Source organism: Odocoileus virginianus, chromosome 21 (genome assembly GCF_023699985.2).
Source record: "Odocoileus virginianus isolate 20LAN1187 ecotype Illinois chromosome 21, Ovbor_1.2, whole genome shotgun sequence".
Taxonomy (NCBI): domain Eukaryota; kingdom Metazoa; phylum Chordata; class Mammalia; order Artiodactyla; family Cervidae; genus Odocoileus; species Odocoileus virginianus.
The window spans coordinates 40,628,636-40,650,527 of record NC_069694.1 but is presented as its reverse complement, the minus strand read 5'-3'; the positions used below and the strand labels follow the sequence as shown (position 1 = coordinate 40,650,527).

Genomic DNA, 21,892 nt, shown 5'->3' with positions numbered 1-21,892 from the left:
ACCACTTACTCCAATCCCTTTTCAGGATGCAAATTATTTTTATAGAAGACAGGCTTATCTGAATTTAATACTCTTGGCATAATTTCCCTGTAAATCCTGACTGATCTATATGCAAATCATGATATATATTTATATATGTATATATTTATACATATGCAAATTTTGACATATGTATTTATTTTTCCAAAGGTAAAGGGGAATATAAAACATTAAATTTGTTCAGGACTATTGTCTGACTGTTGGCTTCCCTGACAGCTCAGACGGTAAAGCGTTTGCCCGCAGTGCGGGAGACCCGGGTTTGATCCCTGGGTTGGGAAGATCCCCTGAAGAAGGAAATGGCAACCCACTCCAGTACTCTGGCCTGGAAAATTCCATGGACTGAAGAGCCTGGTAGGCTACAGTCCATGGGGTCGCAAAGAGTAGGACACGACTGGGTGACTTCACTATTGTCTGATATGATTTTAATCATTTTCTTGTTCCGTTTAAGTCTGGTCTAAATAATAAATTCTTCAGAATTCTAAGCACGTTAGTGTAAAGAAACTTCACCTTAATTTCAGCAATGAGAGTCATAAAACATTCACTCTACTAAGGGCAGCCTTATATGTTGATTAGATATTAGCTATGATACACTCAGTCTTAGCACTGAGTTCATCAGTGGTTTGTAAACATGAAACCTGGATATTGTTAAACTTTTAATCAGTAATTTAAAGCCTCTTTTTTGTGGTTAGTTAAAAATGAAAGAAAGAACAGTTACCTGTATTTTTTGTTAAGACTAAATATTTACAAAGAGGCTAGGACTCTGCAAGGGAGAGAGCATGCCACAGTAGAGTGGAGTCTGTATTACCTGCTGAATTAGCTCCAGGCCAGTCTTTCCCATCTGCCAGTGTTTAAACTTCTCCAGGGCTTCATCCACAGAGAGTTTCCCAGTCTTGACTTTCTCCTGCAGCAGGATGAGTTCCTCCTGCCCCGCAGCGAGGCAGTCCCTTACGGTGGAGAAGGTCTGACTCTCCATCCGACCTCTGTCTACAATATGAGAGAAGGGTGTTTTCATGAGAAGTGTTTTAATGACAACTAGGAAAAAAAAAAACCACTTAAAAAAAAAAAAGCAGTTTGAGTTTCTCATTCCAGCTAGTCTTTAGGCAGTTACAGAACAAATCAGTACAAATTTTTTAATGCATTTCTAAAAATTGTCATGCCTCAGACCTGGAGTTACGGGTGAAAAGAACGTGTCTCATCACTGAAAACATAAAGGGATGAGGAGAGAAAGAGCAACAACCAAAGTTTTTTACTGCACTAGTTGTGGGCAGTGCCAACTTCATGTTCCTTTGGGAGAATTACTTTTAATTCTGCTTCCTTGGTAGCTTAGCTGGTAAGGAGATCCCGGTTTGATTCTTGGATCAGGAAGATCCCCTGGAGAAGGGAATGGCAACCCACTCCAGCATTCTTGCCTGGAGAATTCCATGAACAGAGGGGCCTGGTGGGGTACAGTCCATGGGGTCGCAAAGAGTTGGACATGACTGGGTGACTAAGCGCAGCACAGCACACAACACACATATGCACAAAATACTTAGCATCGGGCCTGCCACATAGAAAGCTAAATAAAAGGTAATATTATTATTGCTAATAAATATTTATGGAATAAGCATAATCTCTCCAGCTTTGAGAAAAGAGATCTCAACCAACATCCAAATTTCACAAGAGGTTTAGGATCATTTGAAAATTTATTCCTGAAAGATTTGAAATAAATAATTTCTGGTTGTTTTGTAGTAGTGAACTGCTTCCTTTTCAAAAGAGTTTATTTTGAAGCATGCCATGTATTAGTTAAAAGAAATCAAACCTGAATATTCATTGGAAGGACTGGTGCTGAAGCTGAAGTTCTAATACTTTGGCCACCTGATGCGAAGAGCTGACTCATTGGAAAAGCTCCTGATGCTGCGAAAGACTGAGGGCAGGAGAAGGGGGTGGCAGAGGATGAGATGGTCGGCTGGCATCACTGACTCAATGGACATGAGTGTGAGCAAACTCCAGGAAATACTGGGGGACAGGGGAGCTGTCCAACAGGTTGTAAACAGTCAGACAAGACTAAGCGACAACAAAAACAAACGTGTTAGTTGTCTGGCGCAGTGAGAACAGTAGGTGGTCTGACGTTGCACTTTTGGCTGCAAATACCACCGAGAACACTGTCCTGAGACATACTGAGAGCAAACTGCAGACCACAGGTGAAATCAGCATTCGATTTATCCCACACAGCGCTTCAAGCCATAAATGAAGCGCATGATGGCAGGGACCCTCCTCTCTTGATCTCTGTTACTCCCTCTGTCTTTGGATGACATCACCCTTGTGTTCCCTGCCTGCCTGCAGAACTCATTTGAGTTTTGTACTTTCTCATTTACATATTTCTATTATGTCCATACTTACTGCATAAGACATGGCAGCACACATCTTATGCACTATCAAATCCAAATATGCCCAGAGTCTAGGAGAGAAGAGGTAGTCCCACCAAGCTGCAGGCAGGGTGGTGGTGGTAAGTTGGGTATGTCCCTGGAGAAACTGCTCATTACTGGGAACTCGTATTCAAGAAAGAAGCAGATCACTATACTATAAATAAAATAAATTTAAAAAATATGAACTATTGATAGTAAAATAGATATTATCTGAGAGTATCACTCTAAGGAAGTAATGGTAATTCTGCTGAAACTGATTAGGGCTGGTGAGAATAACTTCTTGCTGCTGATTAAGGGCTGGAACCTATAACTTGGTGCTCCCTCTGTGTACACAGCTCTATCCTGCGAATGTACCTTGGTCTTACATAAAAGAGAGTGGCAAATTAAAAAAAAAAAATAAAGAAGTAGATCATTTAGATTGTATCTAGACCAGACTGACAAAGATTTGGGAAACAGGGAGGGTATCATTTCAAATTCTATAGTATTAAAGATTCATTGATAGGATGGGTTAGTCTAGAAATGAGAAGTTCAAGTACTTGACAGCAGTTTTAAGTATCTGATGGGGACTTGAGCCATGAGGCAGTCTTGGAATGGCCTCTCATGTCTTTCAGTTTTGAGATTCTAGCAGTGAATCTCGGAAAGGGTTCACAGAGAGGGTTCCTTTCTGTAAAGATTCACAAGCACATAAAACTGCTCCATGGCCAATCATTCTGATTCCCATGGGAGCTTTCCTGGCTTATCTTTCATCTTCAGAAGTTCTATTTCCCCAGGACTAACGAGATGCCAACAGATTCCATACTGTCAAGTTTTTCCTTCAGGGATGGTGGAGCACATGATCTCAGGGGAAATGAGAAACAAAAGTCAGCCAACAGCCAAAAGCACACATAAGAATTGAGCTCTTGCTTCTTATACCACTTGCTTTTTATAGGCCTCCACGCTCCAATTCAATTCGTGAGATGCCCTCTGCAGTACAATTCTATGTGCCATTCTTGCCAGAGTGCGGAGGTTTAGCGTCATCATTTAACAGTTATGCCATTTAACTAGCACCTCACTTCTGTCATCCCTTTGCCAAAGTGTGAATCCATTTTTATCTCAAAAATCCATGCAGCTGGATTTTCTGCTTTTATAGAAGTTATCGCAAGCCAAGTCTTCCCAGAAAACGGCCCCAGCTTCAGTATCGCTATACGTGCAGGTTTAACTGAATTCAAAAATATTGAATTCTTTTATTAACATTCATTTCAATTATCCTTTCATATTTCAAATGTTAGCTACTAAAATATAATCAAGATGACTTTTTTTGAGGAGGCAGGGTTCAGTTTTGCGGTTGGGCAGACAGAACAAAAGAACACAATTTAGGAGCGAAAAAATTCTAGACAGATTGAGCCCTGAAAGTGAGTTGTACAACTAGACTAATTTCACGTACATCTGCTTTTTCCTCTTTCTTTTTCACACAAAAATGTTAAAAACAATTGTCATGATAAATTACTATTAGGTATGACAAAGTTGCAAAGAAAAATGATTAGGCATTTTACCACCTTTCTTCCTAAGGGCAAACTAATTAAACCAAAATATGTAACCTATAATTTTTGATAGATTGCTTTATTGCATTTAGTTTATTATTTTATGAGGGATGAAAAGGTTTTTCCTTCCTCCTCAAATTTATATTTATTATTAATTTTCATAAGAGTTAGCATTAAATAACATAATAGTGTGAGTGTAACATAATTTTCATTGAAAAGCATTTGTCAGACTATTTGTACATATAGACAGACTCTTGTTCTCTTATTTTACAAGACAAACTACAGTTTCTAAAGTTTTGTTCCTTTCAGATCAATTTTTCTTTACAAGATTTTCCATCTGATCAAGTTTTGGTCAAATAAACATCAAGCAATTCATCTGGTGGACATATGAACCTAGAGATTAGGTAAGAAAGCAAATGAAGCTTTTCATAAAAATTCTATTACCAAGTGACTGGCTAGAAGAACAAGTTTTTCCTGAAAAATTGAAAGCAAACAACTTGACTGGTCAATGACAAAGAATTTAAAATGTGAAGTATTTACTTAATAAGTAAATTAGGTAGTCATTAAAATAATATCAATACTTTAAAAGACCACGTGCAACAGTGTGCTTATTATATAAGGACAAGTACAAAAAGCAGGATGCAAAATTGTATATATGGTAAAGTGTTAACCATATCAATGTTGTACATATGTCAGTAAAAAAAAGAACAAAAACTTTCAGTAATTTTATAATCTAAACCATTCTTTCACAGTTAGGTGATTCTTAAGCCAATGTAACACTAAATACTATAGCTTTGCATTGCATAAGTAGTAGACCTTAACACACATGGGAAATGGTGATGCCTAAATCTCTTTTTTTCCTAAATGGTTACCTCATTTCAGCTCTTATTTATTTATCAGCTTTACAAATTTAAACACATTATTCCAAACTGTTCTGTCTCTCTGCAAAGGAAAAAAAGTCCTTTCAATATGACTGGGATTTCCTTAAATTTATAAATTATTTTAGGAACAATTTAGCCTATTTAATCTACTCATGTGAGAAAATGGTATACTGGCCGTATTTAGCAGGAACTTTTTGTTTTCAGTGTATAGTGAATATTTTTTTTCTTTTATGATGTCTGCAAAGTAATATCGTTGCTATCGTTCAGTTGCTAAGTTGTGCCTAACTCTTTGTGACCCCATGGACTGCAGCAGGCCAGGCTCCCCGTCCTTCACTCAGAGTTTGCTCAAACTCATGTCCATTGAGTCAGTGATGATGGGATGATTCATGAAATATGAAAATTCTGTTTTACTTGAGTTTGGAATAACTCAGTGACAAAACTTGTCCTGGGTAACCTTTTGAGTTAAAATTTATACAAACATTCCTTAAAAAATTCCATTCATCACTTGACATAATTTTTTTTATTGAGTTGAATTTGTTCTATTAATATACTCTATTATTTAGAGTAATTTTAGGTTCACAGTCAAATTGAGTAGAAGGAACAGAGATCGACACATACCTCCAGTCCCACATATGGGTAGCCTCTGCCACTATCAATATCACCCACCAGAGTGGTTTATTTGCTGCCACTGATAAACCCATACTGAGACATTATTATCACCTGACATAATTCTGTTAATTAGTATTTCTCTTTGAAAAGTCATATATATTTAGACACAAGAAAATAAAATAAGCATTTCCTCTGATTCTATATACTGACATTTTCTCATGACTGATTTTCTTATTGGTGTTTTCTCTTGGCTAGATTTGCCAGAGGATTTGCTAATTTATTCCTTTTAAAAATAAACTTTTAGATTTAGTCAACATTTCATATCTGTGAATTCTTTAAGCTCTATTAACTTTCAACTTTTACTAGATTTACTGCATTGGTTTTATTCCACAGTTTTTCTTTTTCTTACTGTCTAGTTCCTTTGCTTTCCTTTAATTGTTACTAACTAAAGATTTAGGGCTATGACGTTGCCTCTTAAAATATTGAGATCAGAAAGTGGGTTGAATAGGTCACATTTTTAATGAATTTTACTTTATTTAAAACATTTAAAAATGAATTTTAAAAAATTCATACAGCATATTATCAATTAAGGATCCTGAAAAGCATATATTCTATTAAGCACAAACTGACATTATCTTAATTTTTTCTATTCTATTTTTTTTTTCATTTTTACTATTTTATCAAAGTTTCAAAGTATTTCTAACGTGTCACTACTATTGTGGGTTTTGTCACGTTCTTTTATTCTACTACATTTTATTTAAATATTATAATGCTTTAATATTTGCCTCATGAAAGAACATGGATAACATACTTTAATATGGATTTCAGAATTTAAATAAATGAAGTAATTTTCTTTGCCTAATATTTTTGCCTTGAATTATATTTTTTCTAAAATTAAGATTGAAAATAATTCCTTTGTGTCAGTTTCTTTAAGCAATCATTACTGACCATAAATTTTCAACTTTTATTTTCTTCAGTATATTTTTACAGTACATATTTTAAAAGCAAGATGTAGTTTGATTTTGTCTTTTATTCAAATTTGAACCAACATCTGTTATAAAAGAAAATATATAACATGGTATTTAGAATCAGGCAAGCACAGGTACAAATCTCAGCTCTGTCTTACCCCACCCCTGTAAACTTCAGTTTGTCTAATACCTTTACTTATAGGGTTGTTGCAAAGGTTAAAAGTTATTTATACTTAATTCCATGTTTTATTGAATTCATTATTCACCACAAATTCTTTAACATTATAACTTCTATTTGAGCTTTTAATTTTACTGTCATTCCTTTACTTAGACGATATTTTGGGGAATACTTTGATGATGACATAGAAATGCTATCTTTTCTAAAAATCTTAGATATCCAAAAAATATATTTATTTTCTTCTTATATGAACAAACTAAACAGTTAACAATCTAATTAGCAAGCTAAACAAACTAATTAGCAAACTAAATATAAACTTCTTAGGTTGTGATCTTTTCCCAATAAATCACGTAGTCTTTTATGTCAAATTCTTGTTACACCATTCTCTAAGTTTTAAAACTGACTTTTATTTTTAAAACAGAAAATCTAAGTTATTTTTTCAATATTTTGGGATTATTTCTTCATCTGTACAGTCAAAGCTATGGTTTTCCCAGCGAGAGTTGGATCACAAAGAAGGCTGAGCATCTGACTGCTGAAGAATTGATGCTTTTGAACTGTGTTGTTGGAGAAGACTCTAGAGTCCCTTGGATGTCAAGGAGATCCAACCAGTCCATCCTAAAGGAAATCAACCCTGAATATTCACTGGAATGACTGATGCTGAAGCTAAAATACTTTGGCCGCCTGATGGGATGAGCCAACTCATTGGGAAAGACCCTGATTCTGGACGGGAGGAGAAGAGAGTTATGGATGATGAGATGGTGGATGGCATCACTGACTCAATGGACATGAGTTTGAGCAAACTCTGCAAAATGGTGAAGGACAGAAAAGCCTGGCATGCTGCAGTTCATGCGACTGTAAAGAGTTGGACATGTCTTAGTGAGTGAACAACAACAAGAGTCTAGCACTGAAAGCTGAATAGTTTAGCTTAATTTAAAAAATGAAAATTCAAAATAACTCATACTTCTTTTCAGTTATCTTCTAAAAAGTTAAAATATTTGTAAAATGTTTCACACTTAGATAATTACAAGTCATTAGTTGAGGTGATCTCATTTTGTGTGTGGGGGGCATGCATGAATATTTCACATTATTTTCCTTCTGATATCTTGATGGTTCTTGGCAAGATACAACCTCACTCATTAAATAAATCATTTATCAAAGTATAATTAACCTGAGTCTTCATGATGAAATTCTTTCTTTCCTTTGACTTGGGTTTTGAAGTTATTATATTATTTATTTATCCTCTTTGTCAATCTTAAAAGAGAACACATCTATAAAATCTTGTTCAACAAGAGACTTGGTGGTTGTTTATCCTTTGTTTCCATTCCTTGTGTTCAGATCAAATTTTGTTTTCTGCTTCAGGACTACATAGGACTTTGGCAGGTGCAATTCACCACTCAAAATCCCAGGACTTAGTGGTTTCGTCTAGTGTAAGTTTGTTACGTATGGGGGGAGCGTGATTCTTTGGCACTATGTTCTGATAGGTCTGCAAGCAACTGACTTTCTGAATAAACAGTAGTTCTTCTTGCCCATCCCATCTTTCCATCATACAACTTTCTTACTGCAGGATCTCAGGCTGCTTTCTACTTAGAGAAGTACTTTTTCTGTATGTGTATGGAAAGACCAGAGCAGCAGTGGGGAGAACATTCAACAATTAGCACTTGTGATACTGGGAAAGATTGAAGGCACAAGGAAAAGGGGGTGACAGAGGATGAGATGGTTAGATAGTATCACTGACTCGGTGGGCATGGATTTGAGCAAATTTCAGATGGTGAAGGACAGATGAACCTGACATGCTGCAGTCCATGGGCTGCACAAAGAGACACAAAGAGACATGACTTAGCAACTGAACAACAACAACAACAAATAGAGGGATAACTGGGGGTCAGTAGGTGAACTACTGATTTTATTTGTTTCAGTATCCTTTGTTAAGCCTTACAATTAATTGGAATTAGTATTTTTTTTATTATTAGCATTTTTTTCACTATTAACTTCTTTTTAAGTCTTTGTTTCCATTGTTAATAGGAATTCCATCATTTTGATGCCTTTCCTTCACAAGCATTTCTGAAAGGCCACTGTGCGCTGTTGACACATCACCATTTTAGATAAGATCTCAGCTATTACACAAGTTTTTCCAGGTATGACTTTAACCAAAAAAATCTTCCATAAACAACATGACAAATAGACATGTAAGTTACACTGAAAAGGAGAATTGAAGCCCTTATTCTTCTGCGGAGTACGCATAACCACATTTTGATAATTTCCTCTTTTCTTTTTAATATATCAAGTATTGGCAAAAGCAGCCTGATGAAAATACCTCAGGGACAAGTATTCTCTTTTGCCCACATAAAGGTAATACCATCTGCATTTCCCTAGGTCTCCTACTTACAGAAAATTCTATTATTTAACATTTATCAAACTGCTATAGCGCTGGGAACTTAGAGAGCTTATATAAGATGCATTCCCTGACTATATCTTTCCCAAGAGCATGCCCACCCCATGAAAAGACCAGCCAATAACGATTTTTCAGTCTGCATTGAAGAATTAGCGGGCAGAGATTATATTACAAGTTGCAAACTCCAAAGCTTACAGGTGCCAGATAGGATGACTGAGCAGAGAAGATTTAGTGCCTGCTTGTTAAACACATCTGAATAGTCTTCATTATCAATATTTTTTCTTTTATGTTTTTGTTGATGGCATGATCCTCATGATGTATCTTTATTTTCCAAGTTCTGATAGAATTATGAGTTTAGAGAAATGTGTCTCAAGTATAAGAAAACAACATGGAAAGCATGATGACAAACGATAATATCAAAAGTCATTTGTGGCAAATGATACAGTAATACAATAGGGAGTGGTTGGAAATTTGAATTTTTACATGAGACAGATTGAAACATGGTTTTAAACATGGCAAAAATTTAAAGGTTTAAACATGACAAAAAGTTGAAATTACATTGTGCACATTATTTTTTAAATATAATATATTTAGCGGCCAGGTTTGACCACAATATGGCCTGTGAAACAGTTCCTTTTGGTTAGATTTTGTTTTTTTTGTGTGTTGGTTTGAGGTGATTATTATAGCACATGGCTGTTCTCATGTGTTCCACTTGTTGTCCAAGTCTAAGGTAGGGACATAGACAATCAAATTCTACAAGCCCTACAAATAGTTTGTATGCTCACCTAGGACTGAGAGTTACTTGGATAGGCAGCTGGTTAGGGTGGATATGATCCTCCTCCCTCCTCCCTACTACCCCCAACCCTCAAAAACATGGTTTGCCATTCAAGCATGATAGAAACAACACACGCTTGATGAAATTATTATTATTTCACTGTGTGACTCGACATATCTGTGGCCATGACCAGAGAGGCAGTTAAAGATGCTAAGAACGCTAAACCTCATCAATTGCCATGCATCATCTTTGAGGTCTGACTATGCTAATACAACGGGATTATTCTGGTGAAGACAGAAAAAGGGCTCTTGGTATAGCCCATGAAAAAAGATATAATGGGGAAAAAAGTTGTAACAGGTCTGGGAGACATGAACAATCTTTACCCCAGACTATTATATGATTTTGTGAGGCAGGAAAAATAAACCAGATATTTCCATGTCCCTGAAGCTCCTATATTCCTCCAGCACCCTCTGACTTGATCATGTTCACCTGCTAGTCTTCTAATTACTAATGATGTTTTATAGAAACTTCATTATTTGGCAAGTGTCTAATGAATGCAAGCATTCTTGTCACTTGGAAGGAATCTTCCCATATTATAGATTTAATCGATTGGAGTTGAGGGTTATAAATCAGTCCTCCATGAGCTTAGTTAATAAGACTCAGACATCAAAACTCTGATTGATTCTATACCCACTGCCATAATTCAGTTCTCTGGTTAGCCACGTTGAGGAGCAAACCCTTGACCACTATGTGGTGCTTAATTTTGGGAAGTGGGTGGTAGCAGCATATTCTGGGGACAACGCTCTGGTATTGATTTAAAATTTTTTTAATTTTAAAAGTAATTCGGAAAAACTGACTTTAAAACTGTATTTTGATGGAAACTTCTAATCTGTGATCCAAAGTCCTCAGCATTTTTCTTTTTTTTTTTTCAAAATGTGAAAACCGAGTTGAAGAAATCTGTTTAGTTTCCATGGAAATGGTGCCAATTAATTTTTTTCCTTTTCCTCAGGAAAATTCCTTGACTTAGCAACAATGAAACTTCCTGGCAATCCCTTGGCAGTCTTCAACATAGGGCATCTGAAACGTCTGCACTTAAAATGGAAAAATAGTTGGCTCTCATAATTCCTTTCCTTCCAGTAAAAAAATAATATATACTGAAATAATTGAATAATTTCCTTAACCTTTAGAGAACATGTCCCGTCCCTTTAAAAAATCTTGACTCTGACAAACACTTCACACAAGGGTTTTTTTTTGTTGTTGTTCTTTCCAAATAGTTTATCATTGATGAAGTATGTATTACTTTTCCTATTACACCATGAAATCCCAGGATATTTGAAGAGTATTCATTAATTTAGGCATAAGCAGTTTTGATTGCTAAGTATGTCCTATGCTCTGGATGGTCATAACTATCTGAAAAGGTTTAGAGAAGAATGGTTGGACAGAGTAAGTCCATTAGGTATTTGATTTTTAAAAATTTCTTCCAAGTTGTTCTTTAAAAAAAAAAAATCTTTATTTAATTTGTTACAATATTGTGCCTGTTTTATGTTTTTGTTTCTTGGTGGAGAGGCATGTGGGATCCTAGCTTCCCCACCAGGGATCAAACTCGCACCCCCCACGTTGAAAGGAGAAGTCTCAACCACTGGACTGCCAGGGAAGTCCCCCTTCCCAATTATTCTTGCTTTTTTCTCTAGATTCTGATTTCAGATTGCAGTCATCGGGAAGGCTTTGCTTTTTTTTCTTTACATTTTGTAAGATTTAATGTTCCTCTATCCTTGAAAACAGAACAATATTCTTTTCCAATCTGCTGAATTACTGATGTCCACAGTTAAAGGAACTGAGAAAGGAACTGCTTTAACTTGACTAATCAAAAATATCATCAATAATTGGATTGAAATATCTAGACAGAAAAATTCACACAAAAATTCAATTAAAATTTTCAATATCCTAATCACCAAGAATTAAAAAATAAATCAAGTTATCACTCATCTTGAGGAAGCAAATTAAGTAACAAGATATGGACAGATGTTAACCCAATAAAATAGTTTATAATTTAGGTTCTTGTTTCCTTTCTTCATTCCCTCTGCCCCTTTTCTTCTGAGTAAACAAGGGATCACTCTTCTGTACTTATGGTAGAATAATAATAGGTTTCACACAGGCTTCCAAAGCATTAGCAGCCTTTCCTTAAACCTTGTTCTCTGTGGGACAACCAGAGGATAATACATCAGGCATTCTGAGATCCCTTCATTACACTTGTCATTTGTTACTTTCTTCCATCTCCTGTGGCCTTCTTCACATCATCCCCTTAATTCTAACATGATTTAATTAAAGTATGATAATTGAATAATTTGCTAAAAATGCTTCATGGGAGTTTTCTCCCAAAGAGTTCAAAGCATCACCTCTCTTTATTCTTTTCAGAGTTCTATGAGATGTGTGGAGGAGTCCAGATAGGAATAATCTTCTCTACTTTAATTCTTCAGTAACTGTTTGATACAAGCTGTACAATGCTCTCACATGGAGTTCTGCAAATGTTTCTTAAGAGAGCTAAAGGCACAGTGGGAGGATAACAGTAGACTTAAAAAGATATTACTTTCCCTTCAAAATAAGAAATCACTACATATAAAAAAACTGCCCAGTAAGGAGTTTTTTGCATAAGAACTTATAGCAGTATATCCAAGTGATTTGTGGGAGACTGGAAGTTCAGGCTCATCATGTGCTGCATTCAAATACCGCACATTTGTTGGAAGAATGATATAAGCACAATGCTGCTGTCATGAGAAAAGCCACTTGAAGTGATGGGTGAAGATCATTCATTTAAGGACACACCTTTCTTTGGAGGATGATTCAGGGCATCCCAGGAGCAAGTCCACTGAGGTTATATATTCAACAAGTCAACAGGTGTTAGAAGTTGGTGTGATCAGTACCTCACCATTTACATAATGGAACAAAAAGAGACTTTGGAAGTGGTTAGTGGTTGCTGGTGAAATAACTTCCAGCTTTATTTTAATGTCTCTCTCGGTGATTTACAGGTAACAATTTTAAGGTGACATTACTTGGAGCCCTTACAAATAGCTGAGAAAAGAAGAGAAGCTAAAGGCAAAGGAGAAAAGGAAAGATATATCGATTTGAACGCAGAGTTTCAAAGAATAGCAAGGAGAGATAAGAAAGCCTTCCTCAGTGATCAATGCAAAGAAATAGAGGAAAACAATAGACTGGGAAAGACAACAGATCTCTTTAAGAAAATCAGAGATACCACGGGAACATTTCATGCAAAGATGGGCTCAATAAAGGACAAAAATGGTATGGACCTAACAGAAGCAGAAAATATTAAGAAGAGGTGGCAAGGATACACAGAAGAACTAAACAAAAAAGATCTTCAAGACCCAGATAATCACAATGGTGTGATCACTCACCTAGAGCCAGACATCCTGGAATGTGAAGTCAAGTGGGCCTTAGGAAGCATCACTATGAACAAAGCCAGTGGAGGTGATGGAATTCCAGTTGAGCTATTTCAAATCCCAAAAGACGATGCTGTGAAAGTGCTGCAGTCAATATGCCAACAAATTTGGAAAACTCAGCAGTGGCCACAGGACTGGAAAAGGTCAGTTTTCATTCCAATCCCAAAGAAAGGCAATGCCAAAGAATGTTCAAACTACCGCACAATTGCACTCATCTCACACGCTAGCAAAGTAATGCTCAAAATCCACCAAGCCAGGCTTCAACAGTACATGAACCGTGAACTTCCAGATGTTCAAGCTGGTTTTAGAAAAGGCAGAGGAACCAGAGATCAAATTGCCAACATATGTTGGATCATCAAAAAAGCAAGAGAGTTCCAGAAAAACATCTACTTCTGCTTTATTGACTATTCCAAAGCCTTTGACTGTGTGGATCCCAACAGACTGTGGAAAATTCTGAAAGAGATGGAAATACCAGACCACCTTACCTGCCTCCTGAGAAATCTGTACTCAGGTTAAGAAGCAACAGTAAGAACTGGACATGGAACAACAGACTGGTTCCAAATTGGGAAAGGAGTACGTCAAGGCTGTATATTGTCACCCTGCTTATTTAACTTATACGCAGAGTACATCATGAGAAATGCCAGGGTGGGTGAAGCACAAGCTGGGATCAAGACTGCTGGGAGAAATATCAATAGCCTTAGATATGCAGATGACACCATCCTTATGGCAGAAAGTGAAGAGGAACTGAAGAGCCTCTTGATGAAAGTGATAGAGGAGAGTGAAAAAGTTGGCTTAAAATTCAACATTCAGAAAACTACAATCATGGCATCTGGTCCCATCACTTTATGGCAAATAGATGGGGAAAGCACAGAAACAGTGACAGATTTTATTTTCTTGGGCTCCAAAATCACTGCAGATAGTGACTGCAGCCATGAAATTAAAAGATTCTTGCTCCTTGGAAGAAAAGCTATGACCAACCTAGACAGCATATTAAAAAAGAGAGACATTATTTTGCCAACAAATGTCCATCTAGCCAAAGCTACGGTTTTTCCAGTAGTCATGTATAGATGTGAGAGTTGGACTATAAAGAAAGCTGAGTGCTGAAGAATTGATGCTTTTGAGCTGTGGTGTTGGAAAAGACTCTTGAGAGTCCCTTGGACTGCAAAGAGATCTAACCAGTCCATCCTAAAGGACATCAGTCCTGGGTGTTCATTGGAAGGACTGATGCTGAAGCTGAAGCTCCAATACTCAGGCCACCTGATGCGAAGAGCTGACTCATTTGAAAAGACCCTGATGCTGGGAAAGATTGAAGGCAGGAGGAGAAGGGCACGACAGAGGATGAGATAGTTGGATGGCATCACCTACTCAGTGGATGAGTTTGAGTAAATTCCGGGAGTTGGCGATGGACAGGGAAGCCTGGCGTTTGTGGTCCATGGGGTCACAAAGAGTCGGACACTACTGAGCGACTGAACTGAACTGACTTTGGAGTGACATTATCTCAGAAGTGGGTTGAGGTTAAAAGCATAAGTACGTGTTCATTGATTATCAAAGCATCTAGCGCTACCTCCATTTCTGCCACCTTTTATGTTCTTCATTTCTGAATCTTAACCAAGGCCTTATTATCAGAAAAATAGTATTATAAATCATCTGCTAGCATCTCTCTTTTCAATAGGAATCAACTGTGTCAGAGAAGACCAGAAGCAGCCACCTCCTATGGACCCAGAGGAAAACATTCCTCCTGTGTGAGATGCCTCTGTAGCTAGTGTTTATTTCTTTTCTGCATTACAAATAATTATTAAAAAAAAACATAAAAAACAAAAAACACTGGATCCAGTGCCTAAGGCAAGAGAACCGTGAGAAAAGGGTACATTCTTTGACTGGAGTTCAATGCAGAGCACAGAAAACCCATGCGGGTCTCCTCTGGGGAATCAGTCATCTGCCCTCCTACCAAGTTAAGTTCTAGAGACTTCTCTTTAAAGGTCTCTGAGGTGTGTTAGAGAATTTGTCTTACTTGACCCTCCTAGAGCTGTGATAATAAACAACATCATCAACATCCCTGCAAATATCTTCATAAGACTTTTGTTAATTTCTTTCCTTTTGTTAATTTAAATAATTTATTAACTAAAAGAATTTTTTTGCATTAATCTTTTTATGGAAAAGTTAATTTGGGTAAGATAGTGACTTAGTAAAATTAATCAAGTACACAGTTATTTACTTCTATCACAGGAGACTTTAGTCAGTATTCATAAGACTTCTTTAACTCTTACTTAAAGATTATTAAATAAGCTGAAGTTTATATCAATACCTTGTTTCTTAGGACCATGGAACTTGTCACTATCAGATTGTCTTCTGGCAGCCTTTTGTTGAAAGACTGTAAAAAATAGAACATATATTATTTATTGAACATAAACACTAAAAAGAACATCCTGTAGAAGACTCTAGGAAACTAGAATGCAATACTTCATTTTCCTTAGTAACAATTCCTGAATTGTATTATTTTTTGAGTAGGAGGATTATTAAATTTACAATTTTCTCATTTGTGCAGCTTATCAGTCATTTCAAAAAGCATCTTCTTTGCTCAGAGTAGTATAATACTGATGGAACGCCTCATTAAACTGTTTAAATCAAGATATGATTCCATTTTGATATCAGGTAAAGATAAAAGCTGCATTTTGTTAAAAGTGATTAATGGTAAAATCACATGAAAAATTCCATTTGTACAGAAATTACTCATGCTGACTTTTTGGTGATAAGCAAGGATAATAGACTGTTTCTTCTTAAACAGATGAAAAGCCTGCTGTATTTCACAGATGTAATAATAAAAAAGACACTTTATTCTTGCATCATCTAGCTAGACCTCAGACCTATTAAAGCAGCTTATTCGAATTACTTCATTATCTGAAAAGTGCTTTGTTCTCATTTATTATTTCTCACAGAATTCTGTGAGACAAGTCAGCATTACTCACCCCATTTTGCAGATGAAAGATAAGATTGATTGTTCAATATTTATTGAGTACCCACAAAGTTCTGTATACCTTCTGGCATTTGTTAATGAAAAAGTCTATAGCCTTTAGAGCTTGACTCTAGAAACTGAACATCCCAGATTCCATTTATTTTTAATGGGTAGGCTAAACTACAGAGTTTGGGAACTACAAGAGGCCTTGGAGGACTGATCCAATGTCATATGTTTACAGATGAGTAAGGTGGAAATAACTAACATTTAAAAGGGCTACATAATATCGAAACAACCCCAGAACTATTGCTGGTGGAGATGCGAGTTGGACCCTCAAGCCTTGCACTTCAATCTATTGCGTGGTTCTTCACAGCACTGCTGCCCCTCAACTTCCATAATCCATAACCGAGGACATACTGTACGGGGAATATAACCAATATTTTATTGCCTATCAATGGCGTCTAATCTTTAAAAACTGTGAATCACTATACTGTACACCCGTAACTTAAAGAACATTGCACATCAACTATTCTCCAATAAAGAAAAAGAATTAGAAATCACATAAGGAAACAAACCACAGTGAGACAAAGTCAGCAAAACAGCATATCAAGAAGTAAATGTAATGAAACACTCTGAACGAGACTGTAAAATAATTATGTTCTGTCAAAAGAAAAACAGCAGAGAAGGAGCCCTAGAGAGAGGATTAAAAAGAACCTTAGGGTTGGACTTCCCTGGTGGTACACTGGTTAAGACTTCACACTTCCAATCCAAGAGGCGTGGGTTCAGTCCCTGGTCAGGGAACTAAGATCCCACATGCCACGGGCATTTCCAATGTGCTTGTGTCTTTACTTCCCTGAACAGCTCCCTGGGAGACCCTGGGTAACCCGACTGAGGCACACAGGAGTGGCAGTGTTGCAACTGGATGGATGGTGCTTGACCACTCTGCCTGGGAGATGCATCCCAGCAGTATTTTGGCTCCTCTGATTTTAGTATTCTTTAAACTGATCTAATATCAAGGTCATATCTGTGGTGAATCCAGATAGCACTTTTTCAAATTTATGGAAGTTCCCTGTGTGTGTGCGTGCTAAGGCACTTCAGTCATGTCCAACTCTTCATGACGCTATGGACTGTAGCCCACCAGGCTTCTCTTTGCATGGGGATTCTCTAGGCAAGAATACTGGAGTCTTCCAGGGGATCTTCCTGACCCAGGGACTGAACCCACATTTCTTATGTCTCTTGCACTGGCAGGTGGGTTCTTTACCACTAGTGCCACCTGGGAAGCCCCAAGAATGTTCCCTAAACCATGTCAAATCAACAATTATTTATTATGCATATATACTTTGCCAGCTGTTGTCAACAGAAAGGGTACCCTGCTTTACTCTTCCTTCAAACAGGAGAAGCAAATATACTTTCAGTGTATGATGTGTTTAAGAGAAATTACACACATGAAATAACATTTTTGGCTGAAAATCAATTTTCTGCTTTAAGTTAGTATTTGGAAAATACGCTAAATATAACTTACTGGTAAGTTCTGGGATTGTGGCTTACATTTTTTCTCAAATAAAATATACTGATGGATATATGGTATATGAATATATTTTAGGATAATAAAAGCATTTTTACAAGAAGTGCTTGATTGTTTTCATTGGCCAGTTCTAAAAGTCTTGAAAAAATAAAACACTTTGGAAATTTTAATAACATGCAGACACTCTGGGTTTTTCACCAATATTGTTAAGACAGTAACTGAGACTGTCTCAGACAAAAAAAAGCTGTAATATGGAATCATTAAAATGGGTAAACATCTGAATCCAAAGATAAAGTCAGAAAACAAATTTGTCCAATAAAATGCACATTTATTGGTAAGCTTTAAGAACTCTGATAAATTGTGAAGCTATGATAGAGTACTGGTAAATAGAATTACTTTTTCCAGCTTTTTGTTAAAAATCACTTTATATTTCGTTGAAATACATTTTGCTGACAACAAATGTTCAGACTTTGTGAAACAGAGGAAGTGTTAAACAGGTAAACCGTCTCAGTTTCTAGATTGAGAAGTTACAGCAGTGTATTTACTGTTGATATTTAAGCAGCTATTACAGCTATAACATCGTGAGATGGGTGTAGGATTGGGGTGAGGGATAGGATGCTCTGAGTAGGATGATGATGAAAGTGCTGATCACATAGCTCTTTAAGAGGAGGACAGACACTAAATCATGCTCCATAGTAGTGCTGTTGTTTCGTTGCTGAGTTGTGTTTGACTGTCTGCGACCCCATGGACTGTAGCCTGCTAGGCTCCTCTGTCCATGGGATTTTCCAGGCAAGAATACTGGAACGGGTAGCTGTTGCCTTCTCCAGGAGATCTTCCCGATTCAGGGATTGAAGGAATCCACATCTATGTTGGCAGGCAGATTCTTTCCCATTGAGCCACCGGGAAGCCCCTCTATCTGTCTAACCTCTCTTAAAATTCCCTTCTAACTCATCTCCAGCTCCATCGACTACAACTGTTTCCCTCCTTCCACCTAGAGACAAATCTCATTTCCTTACAAGAGCTCAATTAGCAATTAACATATTTCCAAACACACCATTTCTCATTGCTATGAAAGTTAGGAGGTGTTTTTGAATATGAGTTTATCTTGGGAAGATACATATATTAACTTGTTTCCTGGAGAAAGAGCCAACCCATCCAAATGATGACCAGTACAAACATGCATACCAAGGACACATGCTCTACTAGCCTTAGGAAAAGATATAAATTCCAGAATTTGTTAATCTTTCTTTTTACAGTAAATATTAGATGAAACATTTAAATTGCTTCTGCCAGCAAAATCTTGGTTCTAGAAAGCTTTATGCATTTTAAGCATAAAATGTATAACATTTATAGGAGACAACTAGAAAATCCATGTTATATGGAGAAACAAGCATTGAGTATAGATCACTCAGATTTAGATATGAAAGTATTATTTTTGTACAACAGGATTTGTGGTAAGATGAGAGTCTGTTATAAACATACAGTAACTGAAAAAAATTGAAATACCAGAATGGTAATCAACTTGGGACAGTGGAAGGAGTGTAGGTTTATCTTAATATCAACAACATGCATGACATGGGAAAATGACTTTTTCCTTTGGGCCTTTATTTCCTTTGCCAATGAAGTTAAGGCTAAGATGAGATGATCTCTAGTGTCTTACTCAGTTCTGACATGCTAAAATGCTACCAATTCTTTTTTCCCAAGCCAGTCCAGGCCAAACAGTTCCTGGATAAATTCTTAAATGCACATGAATTTAAATAAAATGCATGGTTGTGAGGAAAATATTCTTTTTACTGGAGGTTTAGACTAACAGAAACAATAGAAAGTTAAGTTACAGACCAATGTTAGTTTTATATAATAAATGGAGGTGGTCCTGTCCCCATGTGTTTGAAATCTTGGAGAATATTATTCTTGACAGTATTTTATTGCGTCAACGTTCAAATGATGCTGTCAAGGCAATTATGACATAACGTCAATTTTGATGATTCTCTGACTGAGTGAAACCTTATTTTTCTCTTCCTACCTAAAATTGGAATTTAAGGAGAAAGAATAATGAATGCATTATTAGTACCTTTCACCACCTTTAAACATTAAAAAAAGTTCATAAAGGAAGAAAAACAATTTTTGAGGCTCAAAATAATCTCAAACAATGCAAATGCCTCAAATACCAACCCATTTATTTTAAATGTTGGTAGAATAACTTTTGTAAAATTTTCTGTAGAATAGAAATGACACTGAACGGAAAAAATTTGCATAGTATTAAATATTCAAAATGTTAAGCAAAGCAGAACTAGCAGAAGAGCAGAGGAGGAGAAGGTGAAATATAACGAATTCACTTGCACTATTTGTCTTTCCAGGTTGCTTCTGCAAGAACATTCTTCATGTCAACCTCATTAGTGGCCTATTTCAAGCAAACAGATTCTTACAGGGCTGCCCTTCTTTGAAAATCTGATAAAGCTTATTTGGAATTATTTTATAAGTGGCTAAGGTAATGGAAAGTCTGTGCAATAGCCAAGTGCATCCATAAAGAAATGAATTATAAGCCACAAAGCCCTTGATGTTTCATGCCCATTAGAAGTGTGAAATGAAATGTTGTTTGGAGCTGTGTACCTATCACTGTTGATAGTTCCTGAAACCAGGGATTTGATATAAAATGAAATATACAGATCAGTATTTTGCTTCAGGTCCTCAGTATAGTAGCATTTATTAATCACTCAGCCAACTTTCATTAGATTGCTGACCATGTAGCTAAGTGCTGTGCTAGGTCCTAAGGACGCAAAGGTAAATAAGACATGGTCAGTGTTCATTCTGTCCTCCACCTTGGTGTCTTATTTTATGCAAGAGTCAGATTGTGTCATTAGCGCCTGCTGATGAGAGGACAGAGATGAGAAACAGGCAGGAAGGGCAGGGGCCATGATGCAACCTCCACAGCCCTCCTCTGCCTGCCTTGCTCCCCCATCTGTACCCTGAACATGCTAATGACAAAAAGGCAGAGTGAGGTAAAGACAAGCAATGTAAACAGCTCCTGTCTAGCCAGCAAAGGCAGGGAACAGAACGTTCTAACCCTGTAAGCAGTCATACTAACTAATCAAATCGAAGCTCAGGGAAGAGATGTAGCCTCTTTGCAAATGGATCAGGATAGACTGAGTCAGCTTAAAAGCACCATTTCATTCTGTGAGCAATAGATGTGGGTTGCCAATTTCAACAAATTTATCGAACGCAGGTCACCACATTTGAATAGGTGTGTGAGGGGTGGCACGGTCACAAGCAGAAATAGTCACAATCAGCCACGTGATATGAAGTTCTTTCATCTGAAAGCAGTTTACTGACTGGCAGACATAGAGCCAGGAGTTGTGGGATTTTGGGGGGAGAGGGGGATGGTGAGGATCTACAGATGGTCAGTCAGTCAGCACACGTGAAGTCACAGATGTGGTTACAGCATACTTGGGAGCTTGGTGGTGATGGGAAGTTGTAAAGTACATATATATCTTCACAAAGGAAAATAGGACAGAAATTCTAATTCAGTGGAAATATCAATGAATGCTTTGGTTTCCTAAGGAGAAAACATAATTTTCTTTCCAGTTTGTAACGGAAACTTTTAAGTCTGATAGATGTGTTCCCATAAAAATCTTCTCCCAAACCAGGAAATCTCACTATAAATTACCTTTTCTACTTCTAAGGAACTTAATTTTTATTTAAGTAGAGTACAAACTGCTTTGATTTGCATATTTATCCTTTTTGATGCAAATAAGAATATTTCTGTTCTTGAAATGTTTCTTATTAAGGAAGTTGGGACATTCAGAGAATGACAGCAGTTGGTTTATGGAGTTCTGTGTCATGAGAGCTTGAGTCCATTATAATGAGTGTTTAGCGAAGTCTCCGTTCCACTACTGGGCAGGCAGCTCTGTCTTCCTCTTGAACCAGGCAGGCAACATGTACTGAATACCTACTGCTTACAGAGCACTGAACTGGGGGCTAATTTCTTCCCATAGGATTTCATGTGGGCTCACTGACTTTACTTTTTGAACATCTGTATTCAATAAAAAAAGGATATTAGTGTAGACAGTAGTAATGTCCCTAGTAATTTTTCTTTTGTTTCAAAGGGAAGTGGTTTGGGGACTTCCCTGGTAGTCCAGTGGTTAGGGACATTGATTCTATCCCTGGTTGAGGAACTAAGATCCCACAAGTTGCA

The 21,892-nt window shown here is 36.9% G+C and overlaps 1 protein-coding gene across 7 annotated transcripts in view; it reads right to left on the bottom strand.

The window, feature by feature from the left end:
- BANK1 (B cell scaffold protein with ankyrin repeats 1) overlaps positions 1-21,892 on the bottom strand; it is a 402,106-nt gene that overhangs the window by 12,625 nt on the left and 367,589 nt on the right. For all 7 annotated transcript variants that reach the window (XR_011482523.1, XM_020884241.2, XM_070452188.1 and 4 more), the window contains exons 11-12: positions 15,528-15,593; positions 845-1,023 (exon numbers count right to left, since the gene is read on the bottom strand). Coding sequence is in view for 6 of the 7 variants with exons in the window: in XM_020884241.2 (XP_020739900.2) it covers positions 845-1,023; positions 15,528-15,593 (245 nt within the window). In the remaining variant the exon portion in view is untranslated. The remainder of the gene's footprint in view (positions 1-844; positions 1,024-15,527; positions 15,594-21,892) is intronic.